The 12,599-nt window shown below is 37.5% G+C and overlaps 1 protein-coding gene across 1 annotated transcript; it reads left to right on the plus strand.

Annotated features, from left to right (window-relative positions):
- Nucleotides 1-1,707: 1,707 nt before the first annotated feature.
- LOC111892060 (GDSL esterase/lipase At5g45910) lies at nt 1,708-3,991 on the plus strand. The gene is made up of 5 exons (XM_023888124.3): nt 1,708-1,995; nt 2,087-2,314; nt 2,615-2,763; nt 3,044-3,317; nt 3,603-3,991. Exons 1-5 carry the CDS (start codon nt 1,716-1,718, stop codon nt 3,809-3,811), a joined length of 1,140 nt encoding a protein of 379 aa, XP_023743892.1. The 5' UTR covers nt 1,708-1,715; the 3' UTR covers nt 3,812-3,991.
- Nucleotides 3,992-12,599: the final 8,608 nt, after the last annotated feature.

Here is a 12,599-nt window from a genome sequence, read left to right on the forward strand (position 1 = left end):
GAAAAATAAAACCTAACACTATTCATCATTTTGAACCCTTCCATTCCCATTTTCTCCCTTCTTCTTGTTTTTGTTCTTATTTATACACCAAATACCCACCTGCATCAAACAATTCACACATCAAGAGGGGCTGTTTTGGGACAAGATCTAGAATAATCCCAGATTTCATGTGTGGCTTTCGTTTCTGGAATGATTTGGAACCAAAAAAACAAATGAAGCTCTAATAGATACCTAGATGTGGAGTGGTTTTCGCCCGATAGATACCCAAATATGGAATCAAATCAACCAAATCCTAAAGAGAAAAAGAAGAAAAGGTTTAGGGGTTAAGAGAAAGAAGACACGCAGAGATGCAAACCTAAATGAGTTATTGCTGGTTGCACATACTAGAAAACTTGGTCCAGGTGTGTCTGTAAAAAGGTCAACAAAACTGAATTCGGATGAGCTGATCTGAGGAGGAGGAATTAAAGGGTGTATACCTGATGTGGATCAAGTTAGTGGGTGAAAGAACGACTTATGCATTACCTAGATGAAAGGGTTGATGACTGCAAGTCGATTGAAAGGAAAGGGGTAAGAGACTCAGATTCGTCGGAAAAATCAACATCAATCTGGGTTTCTTTGAGATCGATTCATGGATGAGATAATAGGGTAGTGGGTTGCTGAAGGGAATGATGTTTCATCGGAGGTGTGTTCACCGACAATAAGTTTTAATCCTCAGGAGGTTGAGTAAACGAGGGGGGATGCCGACGATAAGGTTGAAGCTTTTGACTATGAAATGTCTAGCGATTGTTGAGCATGGTGGGATTTGGTACGGTGGGGCGGTGGATTTGCCGCGGTGGGTGCAGTCGGTGGTCCAGGAGGAGTGGACGGTGGAGATGTTTGATTTGGAGTTAATGATGAATAAGGATATTGAAGAGGAAATGGTGAGGTTGTTGCAGGTATGAGTGTGTATGTAAGAGAGAGAGAGAGAGAGAGAGAGAGAGACCGATTGGATATTAAATTTAATTATTTTTTTCTCTTTTAAAAAATAAAATAAAAGAAAACCTCATAAAAAGGTCCCTGGATAGTTAAATGACGGAAATACCCTTCATTTAACGGTAGAAAACTAACGGAGTTAGCAAAAAGGACCAAACATTAAAAGTTTTGAAAACACAGGGACTATCTATGAGGTTTTTAAACCACGGAGACTAAATTTCAGATTTTGGATAACCACAGGGACCATTTATGATGTTTCTTCTGATTATAATTTTATATAACTAAAAAATCTCCTAATTAATAATTTATTTAAAACAATTTACTTAAAATAATTATTAATAATTTTGAGTTTTTTATATAAAAATTTAATTAATTTTGTAACAGTGTTTTATTCCGGCTGTTATAAACTAGTATCTTATAATTAATAGTTATCTTTGATTTTTGATTTTGTACTTAGTTGTTATCTTTTCCTAGTTGCAATATACTTTCCATATAGATAGAGATCTCATGTGCGTATATTAAACCTTGGGAGAATAATAAAGGCAAGGAAGATTATTGAATCTTACATATATGATTCGAATTTTCATGAAATTCTACCTTCGTCAAGCCATCACAGGTAGAGTGGGATCAGTTGACCATTATTATAGCCGAAAGATGGTTGGGTAATTAGTGCCAAAGGACACTACATTAATTGTTTCCACATGCCGGCCATGATATTACCGTAATCTACTTATTACTTTGCGATGACAAAGAAAAATATTATTTTTCGTAATCATTGTGAAATTATGAACATAGTAACTCTCTTCTTTCTTTTCGTTTGTGTCTACACAACACTTTCTTTCTCAATTCCATTAAAGTATGACAAAATCTATAGCTTTGGTGATTCCCTAGCAGACACCGGAAACTTCTTGCATTCAGGTGCAATGACAAACCCAGTCATCGGAAAGCTTCCGTATGGTGAGACGTTCTTTCATCATGCAACTGGTCGTTGCTCAAATGGAAGGCTTATCGTTGACTTCATCGGTATAGAATTTACTTCTTTAGTTCTTTCGTTGTTTTTTATCGTATCTATTATGTAATTTTGCTTTTATGTGATGATCATCCAAAAACACAGCTGAGAAATATAGCGTACCATATCTACCACCATATTTAACAATTGTTGAAAGCTTGAAGTTAAAAGGTGAACATGGAGTTAACTTTGCTGTTGCTGGAGCTACTGCACTTGATTCGAAATTTTTTTATGATCAAGGCATTGGGCAAGCTCTTTGGACAAACCACTCCTTAACCACTCAGTTGGGCTGGTTCAAGCAGCTCAAGTCAACCATGTGCACAACTAAACAAGGTAACAAATATGGGCAACGAGTTTTAGAGTCCATACTCATTGTTTTAAATGATTTCACGTGTTGTTTTTATTTATTTATTTATTTTTTTGGCTTAATAAACGACTTAAGGTTTTTCCCATTAAGTTGTTTTTCACAATGTTTCGTCATTTACTTACTCTTCCTTTCATTTCCCCAAGTCTACCTTAATTTCTCAAATATATTTTAAATATTGTTTATCCGAAAACATTTTACCCATATACCAGTTATAGTACATGTTGAGCCATATTTACGTGCTTTAATTACCTTTTTGTGTAATGCAGAATGCGATAGGTACTTCAAGAGATCGCTATTTCTATTGGGAGAAATTGGTGGTAATGACTACAATTATGCATTTTTCTTGGGTGTAACTGTTAATAAATTAAAAAGAATGGTGCCTTCGGTTGTGGGTTTGATCACTGCTGCCGCCAGAGTAAGTATTTGTGACATGGTGTTGCATTTGTCGCTGGAGCTGATTCGTACACAACAATGTTTTTTCATACACAACAATTTGTGCTTTAAAATATTGTATTGTATAACTCTATAAAATATAAATTGTTGTGTATAGAGAAAAACTGTTGTATAAGACTCACTTCCTAATATATAACAATGTATCTTCATTGGTGTATTTATTAAAACATCTTATTATGAAACATTGCCATCATTTGAATTTCAGCCTTTGACATAAATGTATAATGAATTATGTTTTGAAGATGTTGATTGAAGAAGGTGCCAAGGAGTTGGTGGTGCCAGGGAATTTTCCTATTGGTTGCTTGGGGGCTTACCTAACGTTGTTTGAAACTAAAGACAAAACAGCTTATGATGAAAACGGTTGTTTGAAAGCACACAATACTTTCTCAAAGTATCACAATGCTCAACTCAAGCTATCCTTGGAGAAATTAAGGCATAAATACCCTCAAGCTCGGATCATCTATGCTGACTACTATGGTGCTGCGAAGGCCTTATTCCACATACCACACCATCTTGGTAACATTTTACAAGTCTTAAATCCATAACTATTACTTAGCTAAAGAAATAATTATACTATATCATAGCTAGTATGAAGTATGACAAATCAAACATTTACAACTTTGGTACCTCTACAGGTTGTTGTGTAATTAAAGTATGGTAGGCCAACTGTTATTATTTAGCAACGTACACTTTTATATGTATATATGTATGCAAATAGGATATTTTACGTATGTATGAAATTTGGATGCTAATGCTAAATTTGGATTCCTGAATGACATATTATTTGATGTATACATTTAGGACTTGAGAATGGAGCTTTGAATGCTTGTTGTGGAGGGGGTGGACCATACAACTTCAACTACAAAGCAAGGTGTGGTCACATTGGTTCAAAAGCATGCAAGGATCCATCTACTTATGCAAATTGGGATGGGGTGCACCTGACTGAGACAGCTTATAGGCATGTAGCTATGGGATTGCTCAATGGAAATTTCACTTCTCCACCTATCTAGTGTTCAATTTCTTCGAATTCTTCATCTATGTTGTAATAAATAGTTATATTTTGTTATTTGTTAGTGCAGAAAAAGAGTTTATTTGCTCAACAAATTAGGAAATAGTTTTATATTTTTGATGGATTTATTGGAAATAAAATGGTTAATTAATATTTAATAAGATATATCTTGTAGTGTGTAGCAATTGATTACATGCTTCCATTTTAATAATCATAAATCGAGTCTAGATCTGCCTCTAATTCATTTATAAGGATTGGCATAAAAAACTGATGCATTAAATCAATAGATTGATCGATATAACATGTCTTGATTTACTTTTCAAGTTAAGGAAGATATAGACAACCACAACATATTTTTCTTTTATTAAATTTTTTGTTTCGCACAGTAACAATTCAGAACTCTAACCTAGGAAATCGTAGGTGGGTGGTGTGTCAGCTGTGACCGATCCATATGGTCAGGAAGATTGACTCCTCAAAGATCACATTTCGGGAGATAATGGTTTTGTGAATGGAAAGCTCAGGAAACCACTATCTAAGGTATAGGAAAGGTAGCTTACAAAGATGCACAAAGTGGTGCATGGAAATATTTTTTGTGGTGAGAAGTGGGTAGCATAAGCAACTGAATACACAAAGATGTGTATAAGCAGGATGATGTTGGAAAATACAAAAGTATGTGGTTTCGATTTTAATAGAGGTAGATGAAATGATATTTAGGAGATAAATTGTGATGTTAAGAGCTTCAACCCATAATTTAGGTCGGAGATGGAATGGAACAAAAGAATGTGTATGGTGTTATTCGTTGTGCGAAAAATTCTTTCGGACTTACCATCCGGTTGAATGAGGGCATTAGAAGCAAAATTGAGTACCTTGGGATGCTAAAAATTTATGAAAGACGGTGTTGTTGTACTCACTACCATTGTCATATTCGATAGATTTATATATGGTACAACCGAACTCAGTTTTGATCAATAGAGCAAAGTGTAGAGTGATGTGTAATTGATAGTCAAAAAATATACTTGAAAATTTGTTGTCATAAAATATATAGACTTGAAAATACAAATTTAGTTTTACATTTGTAATTTCCAACAAATCAAACTGACTACCTACATCAGGTAGTGTACCTGATCAATGACAGTATAGCTTAGGTAAGTAAGGGTAGCAAACACATGAGGGACAAGTGTATACTAACATATCAATATCTTCTTATTAATCAATCTCAAAAGAAAGCAAATACAGGGGAATAATTGTCATTCAAATAAACTAGCAAACAAATAAGCAAATAAATAATCAAATAACCATAACCACCATGGATAACTTCATAAATAACCTAATATGAAGGTAATCATATTTGTATTTAATACATCCTAGTTCATTTAATTAACATCATTTAAATGATATTGGTAACTTATCCATTAATTCCTAAATTGATTAACCTCATGCTAATTCCATTAATCTTATGATTCTAAGTAGTCTACTAATAAGGATAACTCCCTAGACTCAATCCATTCATTCATATTATGTAATGACACAATAGGTATAATCAATCCAATTGTTAGTGGCGACCTCTCAAATTTTCCAAGTTATTGGATCAATCAGAAATATTAAATCAGTTTTATTATGGTTAACCTAGGGTATCTCACAACTAGTCACGACTGCCTACACTCTTTACTCAGTTTTCCATCTTGGACAAATTAATAAACAATGTGATTCAAGATACATAATATGAACCTAATCATAAATCATTCACTCAGTTACATAAACATAATAAAATCATTATCAATACTCATGGATCTTTAATTGAGCATAAACATAATAAATTGAATAACTCTCAATATCAAATATCAATCAATCAAAGAAAATAGGGTTTCATAAATAACAAATAATCATAATGGGTCTAAATCTTAAAAAGAACATATAAGAAATCAAAAAGCTTTCTAATTATAGATAGAAAAGTAAATAGATCGATAATCTAATGATTTCTTCTATTGATCTTCAGATTTATGCATCTATATCAGACTGTCGGTTGATATAGCCTTCTAGACTCTCAAAATGGCCTTCTTTGGATGTATTCTTGTTATTTTCTTTTTTGATAATGATTACTGTTGGGTCAAAATATGGTTTATACTTTGCTTTTCTGGGCAATTGTATTTTTCTGTAATATTTTTGGAGTTTACGGTCATGTTTACGGTTGAGTTTACGGTCGTAAACACCTTACGGCCGTAAACCCATTTACGGCCCATGTTACCCGACCCATGTTCTCCAAGTATAAATATAGGTGTTAAGGTGAGGAGTAGAGATTGATGAACCCTAGAGAGTTTACGGTCAGAGAGACAGAAGAACTATTGTGTGTTAGTGTGTGTGAATCTCTTGTATCCGAATCATCATTCTATTCATTAATACATTGAGATTCATCATCTTCTTCTTCTCCTTCTCCTTCTCTTCTATTTGATCTGACATCATCCGTTTGATTGGGATTCCGCACCATCAAACGGATTTGATTGATACACAGGCAAATTAGGGACTTACAATTGGTATCAGAGCCAAGTTGTATCAGTCAATTTTGTCAGATTTTGGGCATTATTTGATCTTATTGTCGAAATATTTTTGCGTTTTTGGATAGATATCGCAAAAATAAGGGGGATTTGTTCTTCGTGTTTTTCATAAAAAAGGGTTTTTGATCGAGTTTTGGAGCTTCAAAGTCGAAAAATCGGTGTTTTTGGTCGGAGTTTGCGGCCGGCGGCTAGGGTTTCGGAGTTCACGGCCCAAGGATTCACGGTCCGAGCTTGCGGCTCGGAGTTTACGGCGTCAGACTCGGCCTCGGTGGTTTACAGCCTTGCTCAATAGCCTCGTCCTCGCATAACTCCTTGGCCTCGCAAGAACCAGCCTCGCTTCGCACAGATAAAAAAATCGGAATTTCAGAGGCGCCTGGGATCGAACCCGGGTCTCCTGCCAACTAAACCTTGCGGCTTGCCAAATCGGCTAGAAGACCGTTTGTTACTTCCCTTCCGAATTTAATTCATAAAGCTTCTTTCTCGGTTTAACCCAAAATTCACTTTTTTTTTAGTTTTAAATTCTATTTTCATCCAAAAAATAAATAAATAATAATAATAATAATAATAATAATAATAATAATAATAATAATAATAATAATAAAATAAATAAATAAATAAATAATAAAAATAATAATAATAATAAAATAATAATAATAATAATAATAATAATAATAATTGTTTTTATTTTTGACTTTTTATTTCAAATTTTGACTTTGACTTTCAAGTTTGACCTTTGACTTTTTCGTTTAATTTTTAAAATTTTTAAATTTAACTTTTCGGTTTGACTTTCAAGTTTGATTTTTTTAAGTCTGACTTCTTCAACGTTGACTTTTTCATATTTGACTTTTGAGTTTGATTTTTTTTTTTTAAATTTGACTTTTAAGTTTTATTTTAGCTTCTAGTTGTGTTTTTAATCGATTTTAAGGTCTACGAGGGAGTTGAAAACATGAAAAAGAGCCGTCAGAATATGTTAAGACAAAATTTCAACATTTTTGATTATATCCCTGGAGAAACCTTCGAAACTCAGTTGCAGCGATTTACCACACTCACTACTGAGATGAATATAGTTGGGATCTTCTTGGCCAAATCTGAGATAAACAAAAAGCTATTGAATTCACTTCCGAAATCGTGGGATATGAACGTGGCTATCATCAAGAAGACAAAAGATCTCAATCGTCTTAGTATTGCTGATGTAATTGAAGAGCTTGACGCTTTGAAGTGTGGAAATACAAAGAGTTCTGCAAACATCTTGGTTAATGAAGTTTCAGGTTCTCAATCATGTGAAGTTTCATGTACACTATCTAGTGAAGATACGATTAAATTTCTTCGGGAACAAATTGATTTATTTAAAAGAGAAGTTGAGGACCTGAGATATGAAGGATATCAACTCAGGAAAGGACAGAAACCCCTGAAGGCTGAATTAGAAGCAAAAACCAAGGACTTTAGGAAACTTCAGTAAGAGTATAGCAACAAGTGTGAAAATTATGATTATATTAAGAGACAACTTGCTGCTGTAACTAAAGAACTTGTCGCTTTAAAAATTAAGTGTGGAAAAACAGACGTTAGTTTTAAAAATTATACTGCATCAAGTCAGACAGTCGAGTCCTTATATGAAACCCAATTAAAATTCAAAGAAAATCAAAGCACGGGTCTAGGGTATGATAGTGTTCCCCCTCCTTTCAATCATAACTACACATCCATCCCCATGACAAAGAAAGAAATTGACAGGGATGCACATCTTTAATATGGAAAACGAACTGGATTTGTGTCAGGAGGAGTTATTAATATTAAAGATACTAATGTTGCTACTTCTTGTGCAGGCAAAGTAACAGAAGATGAGAACAAGGAGAAAACCATAGAAAAATCCAACATCTCCTTGAACTCAGAATCTGTTGCTTCGAATTCTGTTACTCCTAACAAACCTGCCGTTGAGAAATATAGGCCTCCAATTCCAACGCAACAGAGTGCCTATTGCAAGTGTGCATCTGGGATCAATAAGAGACAAGGCAAGGATACGCCACCAGGGGAGGGAAGAAACAATTTCCAAGTGAAGAAAAGGACTTGTTTTCACTATAGAACACCTGGACACATTGCCAGAAACTGTCCAAATCGTGCATACGTTACTTACTATGCACAAGGATGGCTGAACGCACCAAGAGGGAGATACTCCAAAAGAAACCCCTCAAGGTCACGTTCAGACCATGATGACTGGAATGTATACAAGGCCAAGCATCCAACTCCCAAGAACAAGAAGGGAACCTAACTCTAACGGTCATAACTTCTTCGTTTCAACTCCGATTTCAACGATCTGTATATCCAAAGAAATGTATCGGGGAGCTCTGCAACCCTATCTAATTACTTTTAACTTAAAACACATCAAACTAAATTCTTTAATTCATAAAAGAGATCTGAAACACCACTATTCCCATTATACACTTGGGCTCCAAAGCACAAACCAAACTCTTGGATCATATAATCTACATTATCCACATCCAAATAGGTCTAAACCTCTCCTTTACCAAGGCCTGAAGCCTGATGATAATTGATCTTTGGGGCACGGTCCTGAATTATGAAACGACATGAAACAGAGTGCCTTTGACCCACTATACATGGTGAGTAAACTCACTTCTTACTACTGAATCTCACTAAAAATCCCTAGTTGTTGTCCTGACGAATCCCGAGTTATTAATACAAAATAGTACCCAATTAACACTTCCAATATATATCCAATAGTCCATAATTGGGGTAAAATGACCATTTTACCCCTGACCAAGTTTAAACCAAGTCTGAGGCCCAAACTTACAAACCAAAAAGTCCCAAGACCAAATGATCTTCCAAGGCCCACTTATGGCTTAATTTTCCAAATTAGGCCCCAAACCCTATATAGACATTACGCTAAGGCCCAATAATTTTCCATAGTCCAAACTCTTAGCCCAATGCTTGATTTCAGCTGGCCCACTAAGGCCTAAAGCACAAGGTCCAAAGAAATGACCGAACCGAGGCCCAAAAACTGCGAAGCCTAACAGATTGAGTATGCGGGGTGTACTCAGCTATACGCTAAGCGTACATGCAACTTGGGTTGTACGCCACGCGTAGAGACTTGTACACCCAACGTACTCAACCATTAAGCCAAAATCAACCTTAATTTCTTAATGCTTGAGATCATGAGTCCATATCAAATATCTAAACCCTAATAAACTTATAGAACCATAAAGTCACTGACTTGGTGACTTTGCATGCCCCAAAAGATCTCAAATTCAAGATATAGCATTTTACTTTATACAATGGAAATAAACTCATGCATGGATGGATCTAAACCTCAAAGGTGACAACTTTATGCATCTAGAACCTTAGAAACATCAAGAGTGGCAACTCAAAGCTCCTGGAGTGGTATCAAGCCACTAGATCTCATTCTAAGGCCAAAAGGGACCAAAACTCAATTAAAATACATCTAAGCTATCAATTATCAAGAGCATAACTTTTTACCTCAAGTAAGCTAGAAATGGAATAGAGAACCAAGATCCACAAGCCCTTCCTTAATCAACCACCTTGCACCAAGCTTCTTCTTCAAAGTATGGACCAAAGTACACCAAAAACGGACACAGTGAGCTCAAAATATCAATGAGAGATCTAGGGTTTCGTGATTGAGGCTATAGAGACAATGGGGAAATGAGGGTTTCATGGTCCATAATGATGTTAATATAGTGTCCAACCTCGAAAATTAGGGTTTCTAAATGACTCATGTATGCCCCGCGTACATACACATACGCCCAACGTATGTGTCCGGAGTGTCGATCCCACCTTGCATGAGTATGCCAAGTGTACCATATGGTATGCCCCACGTACAACTCTAGGACCACAATTGCAAGCTTGGTAACAATAAGGGCAATAGGGAAACTTACCAGGATTCAAGCGTTACAAATCTTTCCCATTTGAATCAGACATCGTCCTCGAAGTTTGCTGCCCCAAACAACTTTGGATAGTGCTCTCTCATCTCATCCTCGGGCTCCCATGTCCACTTTGATCCCTTGTGGTGCTGCCACTGCACCTCACTAACTTGACTTCCTTGTTCCTCAAGTTTTTCGTCTTCGTATCCAAAACTGCCACCGCTCTCTCAATATAATTTAGGCGGTCATCCACCTGAATATCCTCCAACTGTAACACTATGGAATCATCCACTAAACACTTCTATAGCTGAGAGACATGTAACGTGCTATGAATCTGACTAAGCTCATTTGGAATATACAGGCGATAAGCAACCCGGCCCACCCGAGCCATAACCCTGAAAGGACCAATATACCTAGGGCCCAACTTTCCCTGCTTCCTGAACCGGATGACACCTTTCCAAGGTGACACCTTTAGGAGAACCATATCCCCCACCTAGAACTCTAAGGCTAACCGACACCTATTGGCATAACTCTTCTACCGACTCTGAGCTGTCTGGAGCTTGCTGTGAACTTGTTGAATCAGCTCAGTAGTCTTGAGCACCACCTTGGTACTCTCCATAACCCGCTGCCCGACCTCGCCCCAACAAATCGGGGTCCTGCATTTCCTCCCATAGAGCACCTCAAAAGGAGTTCGATCAATGCTAGTGTGATAACTGTTGTTATACGAAAATTCTGCTAACGGAAGATACGTATCCCAACTCCCTCTGAAATCTAACACACAGGCATGCAACATATCCGCAAGAGTCTGGATAGTCCGCTCGATCTGACCATCGGTCTACGGAAGAAAAGATGTGCTAAAATGGAGACGAGTACCCAACTCGTCATGAAACCTCTTCCAAAATCTGGAAGTAAAACGAACATTTGTGTCAGAAACCCCTGATATCGACACCCCATGGTGTGCCACCACCTCCATGATATAAACCTCGGCTAACTTCTCTGTGGAGCACTCTTGGTCAAACAATCCACGATGACCCATATCGAATCCACCCCGCACGTAGTCTTGGGAAGCTTTTTGATAAAATCCATGGTGATGTCTTCCCATTTCCATATGGGAATCTCCAATGGCTGCATCTTGCCATGAGGTTGCTGATGCTCGACCTTGACTTTCCTGCAAGTCAAGCAGTGCTCCACGTACCATGCCACATCCCACTTCATGCAGGGCCACCAATAATCAAGACGAAGATCCTTATACATATATGTCGCCTCGAGATGAATGGAGAACCTCGACTTGTGAGCCTCCTCCATCAAAATCTGACATACACCGCCCCAATAGGGAACCCAAACTTGACGGTGCAAAGTCAATAATACATAGCTATCATAATCGAAGGAAGCCAACTGACCCACAATGCGCTCGCTCTTTCGGTGCTCTTCCTTCATAGCCTCGACCTGAGCCTCAAAAATCCGCTCCAACAATGGAGTAACCATGGCCATCCTCAAACATATGTCTCTGATCGGAGCCTCGACCTCGTTGTGGCTGAGAGCATCGGCCAACACATTGGCCTTCCCCGGGTGATAAGGGATCTCGCAATCATAATCCTTCACCACATCTAACCATCGACGCTGCTGCATATTCAGATTTGGATGATCCATCAAGTACCTTAGGCTCTTGTGATCTATGTAAATAGTACAACGGACCCCATAGAGGTAATGTCACCAACTATTGAGGGAGAAAACCATGGCCCCCAACTCCAAATCATGTGTCGGATAATTTGCCTCATGAGGCTTCAGCTGCCTCAAAGCATAAGCAATCACACGATCCTTCTAGATCAACACTGCCCCCATACCGGAGATCGAAGCATCACAATAAACCACAAAATCATCAACGCCCTATGGAAGGGTCAAAATCAGTGCCTCACACAACCGCTATCTTAGAGTCTCGAAAGCTGCCCGCTGCTCAGGCCCCTAGTGGAAAGTAACCGTCTTCATGGTCAGTCGGGTCAAAGGAACAACTGTCTTGGAGAAATCCTAGATGAATTTCCGATAGTAACCAGCCAAACCAAGAAAGCTTTGAATCTCAGATGGATACCTCGGAACCTCCCACTGCATCGTGGCCTCGACCTTGGACAGATTGACCAAAATACCCTTCTAGTTTTTATGGTGACCCAGAAAGTGCACCTCATGCAACCAGAACTCGCACTTGGAGAGCTTTCCCAAAAGTCTCTCCCTCCTCAATGTCTCCAGCACTTCCCTCAAGTGCTCCTCATGCTGCTCCTTAATCTTGGAATAAACCAAGATATCATCAATAAATACTATCACAGACCGATCCGTCATCGGTCTGCACACGTTGTTC

Source organism: Lactuca sativa, chromosome 7, assembly GCF_002870075.4.
Source record: "Lactuca sativa cultivar Salinas chromosome 7, Lsat_Salinas_v11, whole genome shotgun sequence".
NCBI classification, from domain to species: domain Eukaryota; kingdom Viridiplantae; phylum Streptophyta; class Magnoliopsida; order Asterales; family Asteraceae; genus Lactuca; species Lactuca sativa.